This window comes from Rhinopithecus bieti, unplaced genomic scaffold (genome assembly GCF_001698545.2).
Source record: "Rhinopithecus bieti isolate Rb0 unplaced genomic scaffold, ASM169854v2 scaffold_22453, whole genome shotgun sequence".
NCBI lineage: Eukaryota > Metazoa > Chordata > Mammalia > Primates > Cercopithecidae > Rhinopithecus > Rhinopithecus bieti.
Genome location: NW_016810682.1, coordinates 268,067 through 292,782, shown reverse-complemented (window position 1 = coordinate 292,782; position 24,716 = coordinate 268,067). Strand labels below are relative to the sequence as shown.

General features: G+C 52.2%; 1 protein-coding gene across 2 annotated transcripts in view; it reads right to left on the bottom strand.

The window, feature by feature from the left end:
- Window positions 1–2,255: 2,255 nt before the first annotated feature.
- The window catches only part of PAX5 (paired box 5), a 201,429-nt gene continuing 178,968 nt past the window's right edge, over window positions 2,256–24,716 (bottom strand). For both annotated transcript variants that reach the window (XM_017892648.1, XM_017892649.1), the window contains exons 9-10: window positions 17,674–17,760; window positions 2,256–9,606 (exon numbers count right to left, since the gene is read on the bottom strand). In XM_017892648.1, the coding sequence (XP_017748137.1) occupies window positions 9,530–9,606; window positions 17,674–17,760 (164 nt within the window). In that variant the 3' untranslated portion in view covers window positions 2,256–9,529. The remainder of the gene's footprint in view (window positions 9,607–17,673; window positions 17,761–24,716) is intronic.

The following is a 24,716-nucleotide window of genomic DNA, read 5'->3' as shown; positions in this document are numbered from 1 at the left end:
ACACAGTTACCTGTGCCTGGAATGCCTTCCCTTCCTGCCCTCTCTAAAATTTCCTGTTGAAATTCTGCCCACCCTTCACAGCTCAGCTCAAAAGCCATCTCTTCCAGGAAGCCTTCTCTGACTACCCCTCCCACAACTGAATGGCACCCCTCCTGAGACCACACCTCCCCGCCTGCTCCAGCTGTAGGTGATACTGGCCATGTGATGCCTAGAATTAAAATACACACATCACCTGCCCCCAGACAGCAGGCTCCTGTTTGGTTCATTTCTGTATTCTACCCTCCTCCTGCACCCAGCACAGAGGAGGTTCTGACTAGAGTTTGACCTTGGGGAAAATTTTGACTTCCTTACAGTGGAGAAGACATCCTGGCAAAACTCCCACTTGTCAATTGGAAAAACTTTCACACAATGTATAACACTTGTTTTTCATAACACCCTTGAGGTAAACGTTATCAGGTTTTTACCCATTACACAGATGAAGAAATCAAGTCTTCTAGAAGTTAAGAGACTGCTTACATCAGCAAACTGACCATCAAAACCTGGAGCTGAGACTCCCAGGCATGGCTTGTGGGAGGTTTGATCTTTCTGCCCTGCAGCAGTCTCACTCCCCCAGGGGTTTCTTCTGTCCCCAGCACCCAGAATGGGGCCTGGCTCCCAGGGGAGTTTGAGGACCACCTCCCAGGGCAGATCCCAGTCTTCTCTCTTGCTCCTCTTTCACTGTCCCTGAGTGCGGAAGGGCTGCCTGCGGCTGTCAGGGTTGGTACTTCCACCTTCATACCCGAAGGCCTTGCCCACTGCCTCCATTCTGCTGTCATGTGGGGGCTGCACATGCCCTGCTTACTGCAGAGACTGGTGCCCTGTTTCTCGGGAGGGCAGGCCTGAGGCTTCTGTCCCCAGAAAACCAGGGACAAGAGCCACAGTGTCAGGAAACCAAGCGCCTGCCCTGCCTCACCAGTTCATAGGTTTGGGGTCCGATTTCAGTTAAAAAAACACGCCTACTTCTCTTTGAAGTCTGTGCTGTAAGTCAGGAGCATTGAGAAGGGAGGAGCCAGGCCAGCACTCTGCCACGGCTCACTCTCTCTCCCTCAGGAATCACCTTCGCCACCATCCATTGCAGAAATGAATGGAGGCCGTGCAGCTGCTTTATTAAATATGAATGAGCTGCTGTCCACAGCCCCCACGCGGTCACTCACCCACTCCATCTCTGGCAATTACGGAGTTGCACACACTGTGCCAGCGGGCGCAGCGGTCCCTGCCTGCCCTTGCACACTGACATCGCCCGGCAGGGGCAGGGCTCAAGTCTGCAGCTGCCCTACCCCATGATGAAAAGCCACCTCTGGGCTCCTTTGCACCTGAAATGCTCAGTTCCAAAGGCTTAAGGACAGCACAGAAGGATTGTGGACTCTTGCTCTCTGAGGTCTGACTGGATATGGCCTGTGGCTTTGGATCCCAAAGGCGAGGTCTCCTGGTGTGAATGGCTTCTAAGTTCTGTCTGGATCCAGGCATTTTGGGTTCCAGGAGGCTCGACAGGATCAAAGTGAAAAGCACGTATGGGATGGGGGCGGTGGCTCATGCCTGTAATTCCAGCACTTTGTAGGTGCTGATGCAGGACGAAGGCTTAAGGTCAGGAGTTTGAAATCAGCCTGGGCAACATAGTGAGACCCTGTTTCTACAAAAAGTTTTTAAAAATTAGCTGATAATATTGTTAGTTTGTAAGTAAGGAGAAAATTATTTAAAAAACGAGCTGGGCTTGCTGGTGAACGCCTGTAGTCCCAGCTACTTGAGAGGCTGAAGCAAGAGGGTGGCTTGAACCTGTGAGTTCAAGGTTGCAGTGAGCGATGATTGTGCCACTGGTAGCAGAGTCCTTGTTGGCCCTGTTCACCTCTGTGTCCCCAGTGCTGAGGACAGAACAGATGCTCAATCACTGTGTGCTGAATGAATGAACGAGGTAGGAATTACTGACCATTTGGGAACTGAGGTTGACATTAAATAACAGTTAGGAGTCAAATCCAGAGTGGAGGCTCACCCATGACTCCACCTGCCAAACCTGGGGACATTCAAGGGTGGATTCAGTGCCTGCTGCCCCTGCCCAGAGCACAGCCCAATTCTGCAACACATTCTTCATGCATGGATTTGTTTTGACCCCGATTGAATCAGGACAGCCATCAAATGCCCCACAACCCCTTAGGGGACAGTCAAAGTTGTCAAAGATCATCCTCAAACTAGTAAAAACAAACAAGATCAAAATCTTTCTCTGAACTTAAAAAATTACTTTTATTTTAGGAACCAATAAAATTATGGCAAATATTTACAAATAATTATCTCACATAAAGGTTACATAAAATCAATTCTTCACAAGTAACAGCCACTCATGAAAAGACACACAGATATTGAAACTACGCCAATCTTATTGCATGTTTCTCCAACTAATCTAAAATAAAGGTGTTGCAGTCAACCATTTAACTTAAAAGGAAGCCACAAATCTCAGGTTTGACGAGAAAAAAAAGTAAAAAAAAATTAAACCAAAGCCCCACCCCTGTTTTCTCCCAAGTCCCACCCCTAGCCCTGCCCTCCTCCCCAAAAAAGAAAAATATGTCCAACATCTTTGGCAAATTGGCACTGCTGTAATTACATTCAAATATTATTACACACAAAAGCAACACACATCACTAAGAAAAAAACCACCAATATTTCAAGTCAGTTATTTTCTACTAGAAAAAAAGAATACAAAACATACACATTTTTTAAGAAGCATTTTTTTTTTTCAATCCGTTGGAGACAGATCATCTCCCACTTTCAAAGGCAATTCAATCGTGGTTCTTGTTGGGGGTTTTTTTTGTATTTTTTTTTTTGTATTTTTTTTTTACAAGTAAGCGTCTATGCAGGCATCACAAACTTTGGCGGAGACAGTAGATATGTATTTCTTTGATGCTGAAAGGTCAGTCCCTAGGACAAAGTCAAATGTCTCAAAGAATAAAAAGCAAAATCCATGTGTTTTCCTGGCAAAGGTTTCCATTTGCAACGTAATCTGCATTTCTACAAATATGCAATGTCCAAGGCCACTAGAGGGTGAAAAACCAGGGCAGCGTCTTCCAGCAGGAGTCAGGGCAAACCCAGGGCCAAAACTCCATCCTCACCCCAACCTTGGAGTCCCAGTAGCTGGGGCTGAGAAGTGGGGCCCAGGTAACACCAGGCCCTCACTGCCTGCCACCCTCTGCTGTGCTGGGGGCTTGGGGCCAGGGTATGGGCCTGCCTCTTCCTGAGCCCCAGGACAGGCTGCTGCCGGGTCTGCTCACCTTCTCTGACCAAAGTCGAGGAGAGCAGGCAAGAATTGGCACGGGGAGACTCAGTGCTGTTTGAGTTTCGAGTATGTCTGAGGTGTAGGGGAGTGTGTGTGTGTGTGTGTGTGTGTGTGTATTTACGTGCTCGTGCACATTATAGGGGGGAAGGCCAGACTCTGAGGCTCTAAACTTTTTGCAGTGTTTAAATGTTTAAAATAGACTCAAGATTTATTTATTTTCTTTTTAGCTTTATAGCAATTAATTGGCTATTGATTGGTTGGAATGTTCAACTCTCCATTTCCTCAAATACAATAAAATAGTTTCATTAAAATGTATTCATGCTTGAAAAGAAGGGTGCCATTCAATGGTTTCCTCTCTGTTCCACTCCAAGGGAAATGCACCATTTGTAAATCAAAAATCCATCATCCAAAATCACTTGTTCTTAATGATGTTTTTGGAGAAGATGAGGGACGTGGCCACAGGCATGGTGATTTTGGGGACACGAGCAACCAGCAGCCATAGCCACAGGATCGCGGGGCAGGGGGTGGGAGTCAAGGCAGGTGAGGCTGGTGTGGCCTCCTCCTGGCGTGACTTCCTCCTGCCAGGCCTCAGAGTTGGGGAGGGGTGGGGTGCATGACTGCCAAGTCACCCCCACCTGCTGTTTTACCTGCTTCCCTCCCTGGGCCCCGATCAGCCACCTGAAGCTGATGGGTGGATGGGTTTGTGCCTCTGTCTCTCCTGCCACAGGCCAAGTACCCTACCTGAGACGACTCCTTTGAGGCTTCTCTGATTGTCCATCAGTAGATATTAATATGTAAGCAGATGCATTTTCTCCTTGTGTTGCTCAGGGGTCTAAGATGTGGGAAGAAGAATTTCTGGGCTTTCTGAATGGTGGCTGCATTTACCCGTCTTGGAGATGAGCTAAAGGGGACCCCTTGGATAGAAACTCTAGAATGGCAGTGACATGATTCTGAGGTCCCCTTCAATCCTGGGGTGCCCAAGAATGGAGCCTCAGTGCTGAGGAATTACCAGAAAAGGAAAGACAGACTGGTGCCTGCCTGCTCCTGGGCGGCAGCTCATTTCAGAGAAGCTGTTGCCTCATCAGGGGAGCAGGCAGGCAAGGGGCTCACGGCCTGGCCTCTGCGAGGCCCATCGGGACCTGGCGCCACACGAGGTGCAGCAGAGCTGACAGTGGGGAAGTACACATCAGCACTGTGGTTCCCCCATGAATATGCAAGAGGGAACCCTGAGGTTTGGGGCAACAGGGGACAACAGGGGCAAGGGACTGAAGGGGCTGCTGGGAGGTGGGGCACGCTGTGGGCTAAGAGTCGTGGCCTGACTGTTCAACTTTCCAATAATGCATTTTATTACCTTTTAAGAAATGTACTTGCCTCGGATCTCTCCGAGGCCAAAAGAACAAAAGAAATAGCTTCCCCAGGAGAGCTGGTGTGTGGCTGGGAACCATCAGAGCAGCCTCTCAATGGGTGACAAGGCCAAGCCTGCAGAACTGGCCTCGTAGTGGGGCCACCGTGGAGCTGGTCTAGCTCGGCGCCCTGTGGGATCCAACCACGCCTGCCTGGGCCTGGCCTGGCCAGGGGCAGAAGTTGGTTTCACCCTCCCAGGAAGCTGTATCTCAGACTCATTGTGTTCCTAGGGCTGTGTCAGGGTGCTTGGTTGGTTTTTAAGATTTGCTTCCCTGGCTTGGAGCTCAATCCTGGCTGAATGTCATGAGGAGGGGGTGGCTGGAGCCACTGGCTGCCAAGGCTGGACAGTCATTCTGGGGTGTGACTTCTGGTGAATGGATTTCACCCCTCTGTGCCCCGTGGCCACATCTGAGTCTCTTCCCTGAACATGTGAAAGGCGCCCAAGCAGCACTGACCTCCCCTGAAAACTCAGCAGCTCCCCAATCCCGTCCCCAGTGCCTCTGACCTTCTACCTAATTCCACCTTCAAAGCGCAAGGTTTGCAAGAGCCCAAGATAAGGCCTGGGAGAGTGGCAGGCTCTGGGCGTGCCCGTTTCTGCCCCTGCCTTGCTGGACACCCTGAAGCGCATCTCTCACCTCTCTGGGCTCCCATCTCCTCCAAATCTGCAACAAAGGACAGGAGGTGAATAAGAAAGGGGGCAATTGACAGGCATTGGGGCTCACAGGCTGGTGGCCAGTGGGTCAAATTTGGCCCATTGACATTTTTCTTTAGGCCGACAGAACATTTTACAAGTTTTCATACTTGAATGCCACTCAGGGGGGCAGGCACTCTTCTGGGCATCTCAGGCACCACTGCACCATACTGGCTGGTGCCCTGCCCGAGTGGCAAGGTTACACCACCCAATTCACCCAGGAAGCAGTTCATTCAGGGGACTTGAGATTGTGATCTGTGGTTTCCAGGGGCTGTGGACATTCTGGCGGCCCTGGCTTGGGCACTCCTGCATACTGTCACAGCCAGGCCTGGAGCCTGTTCCAAAGTGGGAAGGCAAAGAAAGGGAGGTGGGGGACAGCACATGACCCTGGCACCTGGACCCCTGCAGTCAGGGCTGGACCCATGTCCAGGCCTGGTCAGGGATTATGGTGTGGCCTTGAATTGGCTCTGATACCTTCTGAGCCTCAGGGACCGCTGGGGAACAGTCTGGATGAAACCTCAGAAGCGCTGTTGTGGATTTGGTCAAAGACTCCGCAGGTTTCAATGTTCATAGGAAACAAAGCCACCAACCTCCAGGCCCCTAGGACAGGCCAGCCTCTGGGTCCCTGTTCTTTCTTGCCTTATTGGGAGTCTGGGGGATTTCTAGGGAATGGGGGTGGGGGAGTGTCTTTAAGCCATACACTCCTGTGACAGGAGCACAACTAGGTGGAGAGAGAATGGGGCCTGGAGATCGGAGAATTCACATTGCCTCTATCTTGCCATGTGAGCCCCAAATGTCAATTTCCCTGTCTATAAAGTGGGCATCATGCTCGTTGCCCCACAGTGTGGTCAAGGATTGCAAAGCACCGTACAATGTCAGTTATGGAAGGGCTAGCCTCAACTAAGGTGCCTTGGGAAAGGGATGTTGGGTTTGATATACCATCAAATTTTTCTAGGTTGGAGCTAGATTAATGATATGAAAATTTTCATAAAATCCACAATGTCCTTTTCCAAAAGTCAGAGCGGGAACACAGGGCAGAAGGCCCATGGAGAAATGCCCCAGGCCTTCTGCCACGATGCTGGTGAGGCCCCGGACTTGTGTTTTTCCATTCAGAATTCTCTGGCATTTCCTCAACAGCTTGTGTCCTTTGGAGCCATCCTCACCAAGCTCCTGGGCAGCTCCGCCGGACTGCGAGGGCGTTGTGAATTGGTGAGAGCGGGCGTGTGTGTGTGTGAGAACATCCGTGTGCATCCGTGTGCGCTTGTGCTTCTGCCTGGCAGCCCAGGAATCCAGTGGTTGTCTCACAAATACAAAACCAATCTGAGGACCAGCAAAGCCTCAGGTGAGAGAGAAAACATATGGGGGGAGCACATTACAGGGCAAGAAGAGGAACAGGATAGGGAGAGGGGGCCGCTGTGGGCCAGGTGGGCTTTGCCGAGGAAGGATGCTGCATGCCTCAGGCAGCTGGTTCAGGGGAGGCTGACCTCCTCCCAACAGCCTGGAACCACAAGGATGGCAGGATCCAAAGATGTGGGTACACATCATTCCAAGAGAAGGGTGACAGGGGGCAGAGGCTCAAGAAGCCTATACTGAAGACCCCTGACCCCACCACTTCCTGCTAAATGGAGGGAGGCAGGGAGAGAGGTGCCAGATAACATACCTTCTCCACCTTACCTGACAGGTGGAGGCTGCAGCCAGCCCACCCTGGCTCCTGGAGGCGGGCTTTGGCCCCAGCTACCTCCCTTCTCTGGCCCGCAGGTTCTGGGTGAGGGCGGGGGTGGGTGTGCCTGCTGTGAGCTCGCTGGGCTCCATCCCTGGCCTAGGTGACCAGGCTTCCTTGGCAGTTCTTACAGACTGAGTGTCTAGGGCCTGGGGCCCAGAACCATCTCTCACTGCTCTTACTGTCAAATCTCAGGAATAGGAGATGTGGATAGACCAGGGTGATGGGGAACACCATGGATTGGGAGTCAGGAGCCCGAGTCCCAGCCCCACCCCTGCCAGTCACTGCTTGAGGACTCCACCTTGCTGAGCCTTAGTTTTCTCTTCTGTTCCACCACCCTGTGGGAGATTTAGGGAACAAAATACTTAGTGGGGGCCAGAGGAAGTCTGCTTTGTCTCCCTGTGTGGTCCTGGCCTTCCCCAAGCTGGGCCTCAGTTTCCCACAAGGGAAGTTAGGCTAGGTCTTTCTCTAGGCTCTTCTGATTCCCACCCTCCAGGTGTTCTGGTTTCCCACTTGGTCCAAATATTAGTGGGCCTCAGGGGCCCACCCCCATCTGCTTGCTTGGAAGTGGAGGGCCTGCCCCAGATGATCCTGTCACAGCCCAGCTCCCTGGAGAGAGGAGGGGAAGGAAAGAGCTGTAGGGTGGCCCTACAGGTGACCCTGCTGCACCGAGGCAGCCAACGCTCAAAGAGGTGCAGGGTTTTGTCTGGGGTTCCACAGCCAAGACACGTGGCCAGGACCAGGACAAGACCTGCCTGGCCTGCTGATCCCAAGTCCAGCCTCTCTCTGCTCAGGCTCTCTGCCATCCTGGTGACATGCAGATATGGGGGACACTGTCACCTAAGAAGACCAATCCCCCTCTTATCACTGTCATTCAGCCCAGGTTTGGACAAGGGCTCTACCTGGCTATTCTGAGTTGACAAGAGAGACTATGCAAGGAATTAAGGCCCCAGGTAAAGAGATGGTGGCACCTGGCATCCACATGTCAAAAATCACTCCCAGGTCACACAGCAACTCCTCAGTGTTTTCCTGCCCCTCCTCCAGGAAGCCTTCCTCTGTCCCCCAGATCTTCCCGGCTGGCTTCCTCTGACCACCCTAGCCCACAGTGAGTTCTCCAAGCTCCCTCTCCAAGTTCCTGTGGCCCTTGGCCATGGCCCTGACCATCGTGGCCCCTTAGATCAACAGGTGGGCATGCATTGTGCGAAATTAGCCATCTGCCCCAGCCCCAGCACCTCCATGCCCAGCTGCCTGCTAAGCTCCACGAAGGCGGGGAGGGTCTGCCCCGAAAGCATGCTCAGAAGTTCTGGCTGTAGGCTGTTTGTGATCTGGGTGTGGGGGAAAGTCCTCTGTGTTAATTATTGTCTACATCACCGGAACAGGCTTGCCCAGAATCCACTTGCTGGGGTCCTGGAGGGTGGGTGAAGTATCCGCGACAGGTGTCCAAAGTGACCTGAACCTGGGCATGCCTCAGAAAACACAGTTCCAGGGGCTGAGGGAGTAGGGAGAGCCTCAGGCCCCTCCTTGGCTGGGATCAGATGATCTCCTGCATCCCATCCAGCCCTCACATTCAAAGTCCACAATGTAATCAATACCTCGGATGACATTCCGCTTCAGAACAGTAGCTGAGGAATCTCCCAGACAGTTTTCTTTGAGTTCTTTGATCTGGAAAAGAGCTGCTCGTACTGCATCAGTCCCAGAGAAATGGAGGCAGGAAGCCAGAACATCGCCCCAAAGTGTGCTCCTCTTGGAGAGAGGCCTCGGGGGAGCCTGCAGCACAACCAGCCCAGTGAGACTCCTTGTGAAGATACTAAAGAAGGAGGGATGAGCAGGAGGCTGGAACCCAAGGGCGGCATCCTCAGTCTCGAGGACAGCTCCGAGCCCACCTGCCAGGGTCACCCAGGGCAGAGAGGATGCTCTGCCACAGGTCTAAGATGTCCGGCGACGCACCAAGAGTGCAAGATGCATCGTGGGTGGAGCAGTCTTCTCAGTCGGACCTTCTGGCCCACAGAAAAGCAAGAACGTATTTACATGGGTGCTGCTGAAGCAACGAAAGCAAGCTCTTCTTCCCAGGCTGGGGTGGTTACGATGGATAGATAGAGAGCTGGGGGACCGGCAGGCTAGGCTGGGGCTGCGGTGATTTGCAGAACAATCTGTTTGTTTGCAGAGACCCAATGGCCATTGGGAGAAGCTCATAGATTGGCTTTTAGAAATGGACAAGCATCCAGAAGTCCAACAGCCCCACCATAGGGCCCCAGAGTCCCTGGAGGAAGAGGGGAGGAGGGGAACTTCAGGCAAGCGGGGGATGCTGGGGGACGGTCTCATGGGCTCATCTGGCTATCTTCAGGAGGGCTGGGCAGCTGTCACCCTCAATGATATGTGCCATCAGTGTTTGGTGCCCGCCCGGCTCCAAGGGTCAGTGACGGTCATAGGCAGTGGCGGCTGCAGGGGGGGCGGCTCCTCGGGCGGCAGCGCTATAATAGTAGGGGGACCCTGGAAGAGACGAGAGAGAGCACTGAGGTCAGATCTGGAGTCCCCTTTCCACCAGTCTCCTCCACTTCTGTCCTTTCTTCCACTCACCCAGCCCAGGCCACCATCCTCTCTCACCAAGATCTCTGTCCCAGTCTGTTCCCCAAATGGCAAGTCCCACCAGGGCCACAATCTGCTCACAAGATTTTGAGGCTCCTCACCATCTAGTGCTGGGGTGGGGAGCCTGGGGCCCGTGGGTCCAATCCTCCCAGCTGCCCATTTTAGGGAATAACATTTTACTGGAACACAGTCTGGCCTATGCATTTAGGCATTGCCCATTACTGCTTTACTGCTATTATGACAGAGTTGGGTAGTTGCAACAGAGACACTATGGCCTGCAAAGCCTAAGATATTTACTCTCTTGCTCTTTACAGAAATCATTTGCCAACCCCTGACCTAGAAGATAAAAACATGAAAAGCATTCCTTTTGTTTGGCCTGCAGGTACTCTATGATCTATCCCCAGCCAGCATCTCTGAACTCATTTCCCTCAGGGAAGGCCCCTCCTGCCCACACTCATATATCATGCTTAAGCTGGACGAAACTCCTTGCAGCTGTCTCGAATATACATAATGCGAACAGATGAGCACATCCTCTGTGCCTGGCCCTGCTAGGGCCTGTGCAGGTATTATCTCATTTAAACCTATGGGATAGGCACAGTTTAGCTCATGCTAGCATACTCTCCTGCCTCTGGGGCTTTCTCCACAATGTACTTCCTGCCTGGAACTCTTGGCCTGCACCCTCACCCCCTTTTGCCGCCTGTTAAACTTCTATGCCTCTTTCAAATCTCAGAGCCCTGTCTCCTCCTCTGGGAAGCCTCCTGCCATGAGCTCACAATCCCCTGTAGTCTGTCCCTATGCTATGATTACTTCTTTCTGCACTTCCCCCATCCCTGGATGGAGGGCCCCCAAAAGGCAGAAGCTGGGTTCTGCTCTTCTTGGGAGTCTGTCCCCAGTTCCAGCCTGGAGCTGTATGTGGCACCTGCTTGGCTGGATTGGATGTGTAAACGAACCAACTTCGCTGAGTGAGCAAACAATAGTGAAGACACCCCTTGCCCATTCATTCATTCACTCATTCATTCACCACTCATTTCCTGACCCTGCGGGGGGCAGGGCTGGGCAATAATGGGGCAAACGCCAGCCTGACACAGGTTAATATTCAGAGTGGGAAGGGGATCCAGGGTCAGAAAGAAGCTCTGGAGAGTGCAAGATGGTTCTAGCAAGTTGGCTTTCTGGAGGAGGTGGGGCTTGGAGGACATGGAGACTCTGGGGAGCATGTGTGAGACAGGGTGGGGTGCAGGCCCCTTTTGTGACCTCAGGAAAGCAGAGTGAGGGCACTCGGACAGACGCTGGGCTCCTCCCATTGCCTCCAGCTGCTTTCTTTGACTGCACCCTTTGGCCAAGGCCTCCAGAAGCCCTGCTCTGCTAAAGTTCCCTCTCAGGGATGAGGGGGACTGGGAGGACCCAGGGCGACCAGCAGATTCTCAGAACCACAGAAGTTGAGCCTCTAGGCCAATGTCCTCCTTTTACAGGTGGGAGAACTAAGGTTCAACAAACCTGGGTCACATGCCCGAAGCCACAGACTCTCAGCACAGGGCCTGGCTGGGGGTTTGGGTTGTTAGCTCCAGTTTGAGGCTCTTTCCACTACAATATAATTCAAGGCCTACACATCTATACAGAAACAGGTTTATGCAAGTGGGCAGCGGCTAGGGCCCCATCAGCCTGCCACAGACTGCACGCCTGCTGGGATATGACTGGCAAGCTTCTTCACTCGCCACGTGAGGTGGCTCATATTTATTCTGCACTCTCACCCAATTCCAAACCAAATCCTGGCACTTCTCCCAGAGGCAGGCTGTGCATCCCATATCCAAACATCTGAAATCTGAAAGGTTCCAAAATCGGAAACTTTCTGAGCATTGACATGATGCTCAAGGGAAATGCTTGTTGGAGCATTTTGGATTTCAGATTTTTTTGATTTGGGAGCTCAGCTGGTACAATGCAAATATTTCAAAATCTGGAAAAATCTGACATGCTTCCGGTTCCAAGCATTTTGGATTAGGGAGAGTCAACCTGTACCATAACTGGGGGCTGAGTCCTGGAGTCTGCCAGTCACATTCCACCACTTCTTGGCTAGCAGACCTTGAACAAGTGACTTCACCCCCGGGCCTCAGTTTTTTCATCTGTAAGAGGGGGCGACAAGGGGATAACTGCAAGGGCACCATGAGGTAAGGTTGTGAAGGAGCCGTGAGGATGGTTACTTTTCTACGCAGCTTATATCCATTAACTCTTAGTTTCCCATCAGGTAGGAATGATTATTGTTCCCATTTTACCATTGAGGAGACTGAGGCACAGAGAGGTTAAGTGACTTGCCCAAGGTCATACAGCTAATATGTAATCAAGAGGGTGGGATTAGGGGTGACACTTTGGCATGCACCACTTCTCCTCCCCATTCAGCCCTAATGAGCCAATGTACTGCTCCCTGCCCATCCCCGCAGGGAGGCAGTATGGCAGTGGAGGAGCTAGTACCTTGCTGTGCTGTTCCAGATGGCAAAAACACCAGCCCCATGCCTAAGTATTCCCTGAGATGGGTTTTCTTCTGCCGCCTCTTCTGTCACCTCCCTGGCTGCAGTCCTGACTCAGAGACCCCTGTCAGCCTTCCTCTGTTCTCTCTTCTGTGGGATGGGGACAGCCACCCATGGAGTGTCTGCAGTGCCTGCCCTTCGTCCTGCCTGCAGGTGATTCCAGAGGAAGGCGGGCGTGAGTGCATGAGAGGGTATGCGTGCACGAGAGGGGCATGGCACAAAGGCAGGGCAATCACAGGGCTGCCCTACACACGGGCCCCAAAGGACAGGAAACGGAAGTAGAGTATTCTCCTTGGAGGATCCCTGGCTTGACCCTCCAAGTGCTCGACCCCGGCCACCTCTCACCCGGGAGTCTGACCCACTGCCTCCCAAAGCCAGGCTAGACCTCCAGCGGGCTTCCGCGTGAGCGCTTGCATTTACCGTGAAAAATGAAAACATCACCTCACAAAGCACTCTGTCTTCCTGGCGCCCATTAGACCTCCATCTAGAATAAACTTGTCCTTTCTTCTGTCATTTTTCCTCTCTAATTCACATTATCATCAATTTACTGCTTGACACAGTCATTCTCGGCTCTGCTTTCTCTCTAATCCCTTTACAGCCGCCACAGGCGCTCCTATTCTAATCCTAATTGACCTCGTCTGGCCTTTCTTCCTACCGAGACCAGGACCGCAGCCCCCTTGCCAGCCTGGGGCCCCAGTGGGATGCTGAGTCACAGCTGCCCTGGCTGAGGGACATTATCCCGAGAAGTCAAAGCACCCCAGTCCTTCTGCTTCATCCCCTGGCATCGCTGATCCTCACCTTGGCCGTTCCTGGGAAGGCGGCTTCAGCCAGGGTGACCGAGGTATTGGCAGCACGTGCAAGGGTGTGTGCCAGTGGGAGTGGGGATGTGAGCGTGTCTGTGTGTGTATGTGCATGTGTGTGCGTGTGTGTGTGCATGTGTGTGTATGAGTGTGTGAGCGTGTGTGTGCTTGTTTGTGCATGTGCGTGTGTGCGTTTGTGTGAGTGTATGTGGGTGTGCACATGTGAGTGCGTGCATGTGTGAGTGTATGAGTGTGTGAGCCTGTCTTGTGTGCGAGTGCAGTGGGGCGTGTCTGTGTGTGCGTGTGTGTGCATCATTAGTGTATGAGTGTGTGTGAGCGTGTGTACTGTGTGTGGCATGGTGTGTGAGCCACGTCTGTGTGCGTGAGTGTATGAGTGTGTGTCTGAGTTGTAGTGTACTGAGTGCGTCTGTGGTGTTGACATGTGTTGCGGCATATATGTGTTGTGCAATGAGCGTGTGCATGTGTCCTGTGTATGAGTGTGTGAGCATGTCTGTGCACTGTGTGAGAGTGTATGAGTGTGTTTCTGAGTGTGTCTGTGTGTGTGTGCGTGTGTGCATGTGTGCATATATGTGTGTGCATGAGAGTGTGTGTGTCTGTGTGCACGTGGGTGCATGTGTGCATGTGTGTGCATGTATGTGTGTGTGCATGAGTGTGTGTATGTGTGTGTGCATGTGTGTGTGTATGAGTGTGTGAGCATGTCTGTGTTGTGTGTGAATGTGTGTGTGAGTGTATGAGTGTGTGAGCATGTCTATGTGTGCATGTGTGTGTGTGTGTAGTCTGCATGTCTGTGTGTGTGCGTGTGTGAGTGTATAAGTGTGTGTGAGCATGTGTCTGAGTGTATGAATGTGTGAGCGTGGGTCTGTGTGTGTGTGTGTGCATGTGTATGAGTGTGTCAGCATGTATCTGTGTGTGTGCATATGTGTGTGAGTGCGTGCGTGTGTGTCTGTGTGTGTGTGCGTGTGTTTAGAGTCTCACCTGTTCCACAGCCCACCAATGTAGCAGGAGCACCAAGGGACTTCTGGACAGGTTTCCAAGCCCTGGTGCCCTCCCCAGATGTCACGAATAATCCCTGTAGGTCTCCCTGCCCTGGGGCATTCTCTCACGCCATGCCAAAGACACTATGGGGCAGGGCAGCCAGGAGAGGTGAACGGGCCTGGAGCTATTTGCAAAGCTGTGGGTTGGGGAGCCAGCAATCTCACCCATCTTCAGGAAGCTGGGATCACTGCTTCCTCTGCCCCGCACATCTCAAGAGAGCATGTGTGCAGCTCCTGTTGGAATGAGGCTGCAGGGATGACTATCCTCAATTTACATCCGAGGCAACTGAGGCCCAGACCTGCCTAGGCTCATCCAGGTTATATAGAGTTGGGCAGCGCAGGGACCATTTCTCATGTTTGTTGCTGCCCAATATCGTGTGTGCTCTTCCCGTGTTTGCAGAGATTCTGCAGTAGGAGGCCTGCTTCTTTGAGCCAGAAGTCAGAACCCATCCTCCCAGCTTCCCTTGCTGCTAGGGCACAGGAGTGTTACATGGGCTCTGCCAATTAGACTTTCTTGTATATGACTTTGATTGAGAAGGGAGTCACTTGAAGCAGTGGGCTGGGGGACTCCATCTGTTGGGAGTGGCTGGCAAAGGCATCCAGCTTTGGCTGGGGGCAGGACAGAGCTTCTGGTGCCTAGTCCCGAGCACCTTGGGTAAAGTTACAGCAGAGTGGAGCTGCAGGGTGGGTGCCGGCTGGCAGCAGGGCTGCTGATGCTAGTGCAACACTGGTTGTGTGGTTGGTGTTGTCCTAGCTGTGTCCCATGCCTACCTCTTTTTCGTCCTCCTGGAGATTCTAGAAGTCCCAAATATCCCTTAACTAATTCTTTTTCTACTTAAGCCAGTCAGAGTGGATTCTGTTGTTTGCAACTGAAAGTCTGACAGATACAGACAGTAACCTGCTTTCAAAGCTGGACCAGACCCACTCTCATCACTCACACACAGGTCTGAGTATTCAGGACTCAGGACTCCCAAGGCCTGTTTCTACAGAGGGGTGAGGACTCTTTTCCTGGCTTTGGTGTTGTTCAAACTGCGAATTAGCCAGGGAGAGTAGAGTACAACATCACACACTGGTTCCAGAAATAGGCTCTGGTGTCAGGGTGACCTGAATTTAAATCCTCCTCTGCCACCCGAATGCTGTGTGACCTCAGGTGAATTAGTTCACCTTTCTGAGCCTCATTGTCCTCTTCCGTATAATAGAGATAATCATATGTGCTCTGTAGGGTTGCTGAGGGGATGAAATCAGATAGCCCACGTGGAAAGAGTTTTGGGTGCCTGGTACAATTAGCAAGTGCTTATGTAGATGAATGGAGTTTTGCTTCCTCTTCCTCCTCTCCACGCTGTCTCTGGGCCCCCTAAAGGTACCGAGCACTTCCCAGCACAGACACCCCTGCCTGAGGCTCCCACCCACAGCCTGTGAGCTCCCTGGGACAGAGTGTGCATCTTTTCCACAACAGGCACACAGCCCAAGCCTAACAATTGGAGCTGTGAACTAGATTTCACTCCAGCTTGAGTAGCAAAAGCCTCGGATGTGGTCTAGTCCCACCCTCCCCTCCCTATCCCCTCTGACCTACACAGTCAGGTCCAAACTCCCCAGCGTGGCCTTCACTCCACAGATTGCCCTACCTCCTACACCAAGCCTTTGCCACACGTGCCCGAGCTGTTTCTGCTAATTTATGTTTCCTGAATTCCCAGGCAAATAAATGACAGGCACTATCAACCTCTAGGACTCCTTGTATAAATGAGAAAAAGGTGTCCCTTTTGAGCAGGTACAGCCCCATGCCAGGGCTCAGGGTTTTGTGCCATGCATGGGCTGGGGTTCAGCTCCCACTTGTCCCCTTGGGTAGTGCACAGTCATGAGTGGCAGCCCTGGGTCACCATGGCCTCCTTGGGGTCACCTCTCCATCAGAACGAACCCCTCCCACAGGCCAGTGTTCAGGTCTCCTATGTGCCATATCCCCTGGGGTCTCCCAGAGGACTGGGATCAGGGCTCTGCCTGAGGCAGATTTCCTGGGAAGGACTCCCACGTTTGGGCCTCAAGACTCATCTCCCTACCCCCACCCCTGCTTGAAGACACTGGTTCTGGGAGCTCACAGCCAGCTCATGCCTCCCGTTTCCTGAGACTGACGTCTGGGTCAACTCAAATAGTTCACTTAAGAAAAAAACATTAGGTAAGTGGATATCTTGGTTCGATACTTAGAAATGATTTTGACCAAAACCAAAAAAGGAGTCTGAGAAGAGATCAATCTGCAGATTCTGCCCCTCTTGGAGACCACAGATAATAAGAAGCTAGGAGTCTTCTGCAAGGCTTGAAATCTCCTTCCCCAGGGACCCGCAGCACTAATGGGGATTGTTTCTTATTGAATCCCCAAGTCATCCATGACACATCAAAATCCTTTAGACAGCCAAAGGCCCCAAGTGCATGGAATGGTAGTAGCAAGAGAGAAGTGCTTTCCATACTGTGTGTCTGTCCTAATCATCAAATCAGGTATGGGAAGGAGTCAAGGCTGAGATTACATGGCCTTTTTCACAGACCTATGGCTTGGCAACTTGAGTTTGAAGACACCAGGTTATGGCTTTTCTGATGAAGCCCGTTTCTCAGTCCTAAAATAATTAAGGATCCAGGGAATTAAAAGGTTCTTCCTTAAGGATGCCTTGTTAAGTTGGACAGATAAACCTGGGTGGTCTCAGAGGGCCCTTCCATGTCTGACCTTTCACTGCTGTAAGTGGAAAATTCTTAGCTGACTGCTGGGGGAGGGTTCCATGTTGCTGCCTGCAGGCTGATTGGCCAGCTCTACCTCCCAGATGGTGAGTGATATCTTTGAGCCCATGCCTCTACTTCATGTCCCAGAACCTTTAGCTCCAACTGGCACTTATTAGCTGGTTTCATGTAAGCTCATTCCAACAAAACAGAAGGCTCCTCTTGGCCTTCTGAAGGCCAAGTTAGACTTGCATGGTCTTTGCAGTGGCCCAAATCTTGATGACGTTCACAGATAAGACTGCCACCAGTCACGGACAATCTGCCAATCCAAGGCTTGGGCAGAGGGTGGGCACCAGCTGAGCTCTAAATGGCATGCTTTGTCAGACCTCTAGCCACGGGCAACCAGGTTCCAACGGAGCCAGCTCAGGTGATGTCCATGCAGATATCACTAATCAATCACTGGGCATCAGGGCCTTTATCAAGATAGTCTCCAGGCAGCCACTACCAATCAATTCAAAGTTGGTATCTTTACTGACACTTATTTAGAGAGTTCTCGCCTGAATATTTCATGATTCTTAAGAAATACAAGCTACTCACAGGTAGGCACTACTTTTCCTACCTTCCTCTTTCTCCTTCAATGCCCCTTTTTTCCTCTGTTTCCCTTCTGTGCCATTTTTCCTAACCCACCAAAACATCTGGGGGAGGGAGGAGGGCATGGGCAGGGCTACAGCAGTGTTTACTACCCTAAGGCCCCCACTATACTCCACGTGTCTGGGCAAGCTACCCACCCACCTCAGTGACCAGACCTCAGGATGTCGAGGGACCCAGGCCAATGAGGAGGCCTGGATGGGGTAGCCGATGGCCCAGGGGCCCCGCAGGGCCTCTGCCAGTACTCACCAAGCAGCCCCGGGTTGGGGAACCTCCAGGAGTCGTTGTACGAGGAATACTGAGGGTGGCTATAGGGACTCCCGGAAAACTCACTCCCTGTGTATGGTAAGTGGAGAGAGAAACAGGAAGCAAACGTCAAATCCAGTTCAGAAAAGGCTCTGGGTCCCAGCCAGCCCGGTTACCAATGCCATTTGCCTCTTCTATGAACTTCAGGAACTTTTGTAACTAACAAAAGCAAGTCGGGTCCACATCCTTATGGAGTGGGCAGCTGTCACTGGCATTGTCTGTATTTCCCCTCCTTATCAGTGGGAGTGAACAGCAGACTCTCACATGTGTACCATGGAACTCCCATGTTGTTCCATGGCCCCATTTGCCAGACGTTCCTTGGGGCCATTGGCCCATTTTACATATGAGAAGGCTGATGCTCAGGTCGTCTCACAAAATGGTCTTGATACGCCTTGCTAACTTCAAGGCTGCAGACTGCTTGGTTCTCACTCCCGAGTGAAGCCAATCCAGGACCTCAGGATGGGCTCAGTTCTACCCCCCACCTGCTCCTGAGTGGCTCTGGACAGAGAACCCAAAGGTAACCTCAACCCTAGCCTGGCCCTCTGTGCTGTGAAGGCAGGGGTGGCTGTCCCTGGGGCCTCAGTCTTGTCAGGAAGATGAGACTTGGGTAGAGGGTGGGCACCAGCTGAGCCCTAAATGGCAGCTTTGTCAGACCTCCAGCCACGGGCAACCAGGTTCCAGAGGGCCTCCAGGCCCTCTGCCTGGAGGAGGCAGACAGAACTGTACTGAAATGACTGTGGTGAAATGAAACGACAAGCCAAAGGGCCAGGGGAGCACAGAAGAGGGAGTGGTTGGGGCCTTTTGGGCACTGGGGAGGGGCAGCTGTTGGCAGCTGTGGGCCTGCTTGGGCAGGAACTGTGAGGTGTGCCAGGGTGTGAAGAGCATTGTGGGGCAGGTGGCACTTGAGCATGGTTCACTCTGGCCAGGTGCTCCTGGAGCAGTGATGCCTGCCTCTGGCACTTCCCTGGGCTCTGGGTGCCGGTTCCAGGAGAGCCTCTTTACTACTGGCTAGGTCACTAGGAGGAGAGTTCACAATTGTGTCCCTTACCACCTTGCTGCCTTGGTCTTATAGCCGGTAGGGCCTGTCTGTCCTTCCCCCATGGCTAGGGGCTCCCAGAGAGTAGACTTCAGCCTGAACTCATTGCCAGGTGCCCAGTACCCAGCAGAGTGTATTCAGTAGAGGCCCTGGAACAGGGCATGGAAAGCTGGCTACTGTGGGTACAGAGCATGGGAGCCCTTCCCTGCTGGATGTGACAGGACTTACATAGCCCCATAAGCCCACCTTCAGCCCAAGCCTGCCTCCACCATCCCCTACAAGGATGCTTGCAAAGGGCCGAAGGGTGAGAGATTCCGGAAGGGGCCAGCCAGAACCCGGGACCAAGAGCCAAGAGCCTGCTCTCTCCCCTACAACCCAAGCCTAGAGATGGGCCCTGGGGCTCTGCCAGGTGGGGCAGGAATAATGAAGCAGGACTGAGGGTCCAGCCGCTCCCGCTCCCTAGGTCTAGCTGGCTTCCCCTGCACCTCACAACCACAGGCAGAGCGTGTCCACACACACACACACACACACACACACGCTCGTGCTCCTCCTTGGGCCTCTCTGGGGGCCACTCCCAGCCTGACAGGTTGAGGCTTCCAATTCTCTGTTTTTTATGCCTCAGTGGTCAGGGTGTCAGGTTCCGGCATGCAGAGGGAAAGCCTGGTGACAGTGGGCCGCAGCCGCCTGGTCCCGGCATATCCATCAGCGCCACGCAGCCTCCTCCTCCTCAGGGGCCGGTGGGGGAGTAGAGAGACAGCGTAGCCTGGAGGACAGGGACAGCACCCTCCCCTTGGGGCTCTGGGCACCCGTGGAGCTGCCCTATCAGAGGCACTTCTTGACAGTGCCGAGCCCAGGGCTTTGGGCTACTGTGGCAAAGGCCACCTCTGCATCTTTGTTTAGCATCGCCTCTGCTGCCTGGCCCAGCTCCAAGGCCACTTCTTCCAGGAAGCCTCCCAGATCTCCAGCCCCACAAAGTGCAAGTCTCAGGTCCATCTGGCTGGAGTTAGTTCACTGTGGACATGTTATCCATCCCTAGATTGGCTTTGGCTCCTGCAAAGGGCCATAAACAGCTCCCAATTCCTTCACAGAATGTACCTAAGTCAGTGTCACCCATGATCCTTGACCGTGTCTCCACCTTCCTGGCCTTACAGTGGTGAGTGTAGAGGTCCTTGGATACCTCTTCCTCTGGGAAGCCCCTCTCCCACCCCTCCTCAGCTGGCCCCAGTCTCCCGTGTGGTTCTGCAGCACTGGCTTTGCCCTGATCTACAGGGGAGTCCGTTGTGTGTGGGCGTGCTTGGCCCTGCAGGTCCGTTGGATTCCTCTCTGCACCTGTGTGCCACCCTCACCCCAGCTTGATGCCCAGTCCACAGCAGACAATGGGTGTCTGAACAATCCCTGGTTGCTCACCAGCTCTCTGCAGCACGGGGAAGCCTTCCCTGATCACTGTTTTTAAAAGGGAAGCTCCTTCCACCCATCTCTCTTTCCTGCTTTTTTTTCCTCCATAGAGCTGATCACAATCCAGCCTGTCTTGTTTATCCTTCATCTTATTCTAATCCGCCTCTTCCACTAGGATGCAAGCTCCATGGGGGCAGGGAGTTTTCTCTGTTCACGTCTTGATCCCAACCTCTAGCATAGTGCCTGGCCTCTAGTAGGCAGGAATAATTATTTATTGAATGAATGAATGAATGAATGAATGAACGAATGAATGAAGACTCCTAGGTCAATCAAGCACATGCTTCCAGAGCAGACTCTCTAACTCAGGTGATGGCTCTCACTACCTCCGTTATTAGTACCCATAGCCAGGGGTGTGTTGGATACCTGCTATGTGCCAGGATCCAAATAAATTTCTCCTATTCCATTGCCCACCACATCATACTGCCCCTTGGTGGGAGAAATGAGCCCACCAGGGACTGGCTTGCCTGGTGTGCTAAGAGTGGTAGTGTGGTGGGCATCCCCAACATGGGGCCCCTGCCCTGTGAGAGCAATACACTCTGGGTAAGGGGTGTTTGACCATGTACAGGTCATGAGACTGACCTAGAGGCTGGTTCAGCCACCTGCTAGGGACTCTGGGATGGTGTCTGATTATCTGAAGTGCCACACAGGAAGCTGTCTGAGTGTAGGGAGCCCTCACCCCATGAGATACGGAGAAGCCAGGTCCTCAGTCACCAGTCCAGAGAAGGCCTGGGAACACTTTCTGGGAGTAGAAGGGACCATGTGAACCAGGCCTTGAAGGGTGGGTAGGACTTTGATGGCAGAGAGAAGCAGGCATTCCAGGCACAAGCAAAGGTCTGGCAGTGGGGCTGGGCGGAACGTGGCCCCTGAATGGCCAGGTCTCCCGTGAGACCCTAGCAGAGGCAGCTGCAGGGCAGAGCAGGTGTGGGGCAGGAGTGTAACGCTTTTCTCCCATTAGGGCTGGGATCAGCCAAGGCTTCAGACTGGTGAGTGCCGGAATCTGGAGGACAGACTGGAGGAGGACACGCTGCAGTCAGGGGGCCCCTCCAGGTGGCTGCGGCCACGGTCTAAGCAAGCGGGACTGGACCTGGAAGATGACACAGCAGTGGCATCCTTAGGCACAAAATGATGTTCCTCATGTGCAGGAAGAACGTTCTCGGGGAAGGAAATGAGAGTCTCCAGAGGTGCAGCCAGCAGGCCCAAGACAAAGATCCCACAATGAACCCCTTTCAGATGACTGTGCCCAGCAGAAGGGACACCACGGGCCCTTCACCTCCTCCTAACTGACCCACGCTTTTGGCGTCTCTCAAAAATACTAAAGTGGCTGAAGAATGTCCCGAGAAGCCTGAGCCTGAGATGATGGTGGGAAAGTGAGTCTCCACCTGGAAATGGGGCAGACATCTTAAGGAGAACAGAGGATTTTCCCACTAGGTGGCAAATGAGGGTTTGAATCAATTTTGTCCTGATTTCAAGGTGCCAGGTGATGCCGGCCAGCTGTTGGGATTATTGGAATCAGAGAAAGGCGTCGTGGGGCCAGAGGAGGCAACTGCATGAGCAAAGGCAGGGAGGAGGGGCGGGCAGATGGCCCACGATGGGATTCCAGGGCACCCGGGCTGATCCCCTTCTCCAGATGCTGCTGACAGAACTGAGAACAGAGGGCTGGTCCCCTTCTAGGCCATGCTCCAGGCCATACCCAAGGTGTGCTCTGCTCTTGCCCAGAGCTGCCCATGCTGGAGGAGAAGACAGAAAATGGCCCTTGAAGTCACACAGACCCAAGATCCAGTCTGGGCTCTTCCTCTGCCAAGCTGTGTGGCTTTGGGCACATGCATTCACCTGTTGAGTTTGTTTCTTCATCTATAAAACGGAGGGAAGGAAGATCCCTACTTCTTAGGGCTTATGGAGAAGATCAACTGACTTCAGGTTTGCAGATGCTCTTTGCAAACCCCTGTGTGGTGGGAACTAGGTACCTTCTCTCATTGATCGGAGAGAAAACAAACTTAGAAATTCTGCCCCCACCCAAGCCCTCTGATCCCAGCTCCTCCCCCTGCCCCTTCACCCTTTGATCCTGGGCAGGTGAGAAGAGGAAACCCAGTGACAGAAAGAAATACAGAGCTGTGGAAGTGTCAGAACAGGAAAGGATTGGCGAGATCGACACTCAACACACCCTTGTGTTGCAGATTGGGAAACTGAGTCTCAGAAAGGAGAAGGGACTTGGCAGAGGCCCAGCACATGCAGTCCCTCAGAGGATGGGAAGACAGGAGGGGAGGGCTGCGTGGGAACTGTCTGATGGTGGCCTTTGGAGAAAAAAAATGAAGGCGAGACTAGAAACAGAACGCTGGCAGTCAAGGAGCAGTTCCAAGGCCATAGCGCCTCATCCTCACAGTAATCCCGATGAGGAGGACACGGAGCAGAGGAGCCCGGGCTGGGGCAGAAGGAATGTGGCTTCCCACTGGGCATCTCAAGGCTGACAGTCATTCCCTGCATTCGCCTAACCCCGAGCAATGCACTTCTTCCTCCTTTCATGCAACAAATTCATCTTATGTTGAACCTCACCAACCTGTGCCATCACTTGTAGTCACAGATGATCAGGCCTGGGATGAACTTTAGAGATACATTCCCTCAACCTTTCTATCCCCAGGGTCTTTTAGCCAGTCAGGAACAGAGCAGGGCCTGGGACCCTGGCTTGTATTCCCAGACCTCAGGGATCTCACCATCCCAAGGAACACCTTGTTGAGCAGGGCCAGCAGGAGAAAGGGAAATCTTCTCATCACACCCTTCTTCACCGCTGATGTATTTGAAATTTTCCAAACATACAGCAAAGTTGAAAGAATGTTATAGTGAACGCCTATGTAGCCACCACCTAATTCTACCACCAATATTTTCTTATGCTTGCTTGTCATATAGATCTCCAATCCTCTAGCCTTTCCTTCATCTTAATGTGTATTTCATTTCCCAGTAAATGCAAACATCAGTACACTGTCCCCTAAGTACTTCAGCATGCATATAATTAACTGAAGTTCATTATTTGTTTACAAGTTTTTTCTTTGGATATAAAATTTACACATAATGAAACACACAAATCTTAAACGTGCTATTGCTGTGTTTTGACAAATGCATAGACCTGTGTGACCCAAACCCTTACCAAGATATATTAATAGAACGTTGTCATCAGCACAGAGAGAAAATTCTGTCATGCTGAAGAAGGGGGCCTATTGACCAACCGAGAACCCAGCTCTCTGGGGATGTAACTGAGTCATCCCCCCATGAACACAGAGCTCTGAGGTCAGCACTGATAGCCCCAAACCCCGATGAGCGAAAGGGCCCCCGACCTGCAAATTCAAAGTTCCTCCAAAGCCATTACACAGAACAAAGCTAGAACGTCTTTCCTCAAAGATGCAGAGAGAAAGCAGAGCCTTAAGAAATTTCAGATAAATGGTGGGTTTCCCCAGAACAGTATTGTCTTCCAAATATAGAAGATGTGACTGTAAAAACCAATGCACTAACTAGAGAACACTGATTAAAATAAAAAGCTTAAAAAGGGGTTATGATAAGATGCACTTAACGCAGCTGTCCTACAGATCCCAGAGGCAGAAGCACCACCAGATTCAGAGGTGTTTCCAGCGTCCCCTTCGCTCAAAGCTCAGAGATGGCAAGGAAGTCAAAGTTTCCTAAAATTCTCAGAAGTGACAGGTAAACGGGCTCAGTATAGCTCTTAATTAACCCAAAACGACACCTGCCAGATGACGGGGATTTGCAGAGCGCACTGGGGGCCGACCCCGTCTGCAGATGGTGGGCTCCCACCTCTGCTCCAGACCTTGGCCGGCTGCAATTAGCATACGGAAAGTCTTTCAAAGTGACTTCGCAGCCAAGTTCTGTTTCTGAAGGATTCAAACTGGGCTTTGAGAGAAAATCTTTGCAGAGGAGAAGGAAGAAGAAACAATTGAAAAGGACCATGAGGTTTCTTCAGCTCCTCTCCACGGCTTTGCAGAACTGCATGAAGTGCACGGTGGCTCAGGGATCAGCGGGTACCCGGGATGTTGCGAGACCAAACTGTTGACGACCAGAGTGAGCGTAGGCATCACAAGCAGCCTCAGCCAGGCTTTCATGATACACATGGATGGGTACTCCCGATATACACGTACACATGCTTATAATGTATATGTGTATGTATACATAATAATATATGTAATATGTATAATATACAGATGTATGTATGTTGGATGTGTACACACACACTGGATTCTGCAGCTGTGTCAAAGCCTCTCAGAGTGACCTTGAACAAGTCATTTTTCACCAAGTCTCAGTTTTCTCATCTGTAAAAGTGGTGTGTTTGGAAGAAATTGAAATAAGTGACCTCCAAGGGCTTTCAGCTCTCAGAAGCTGTCTTCACTGCACCCACGCCGAGCCTCATCCCCTCGCAGGCCAAGGCTTCTCACCGTCCCTCTCTCCACAGCAAGACCTTCCTGGGCTCCCAACAGGGAGATGAAAACCCGAGCTC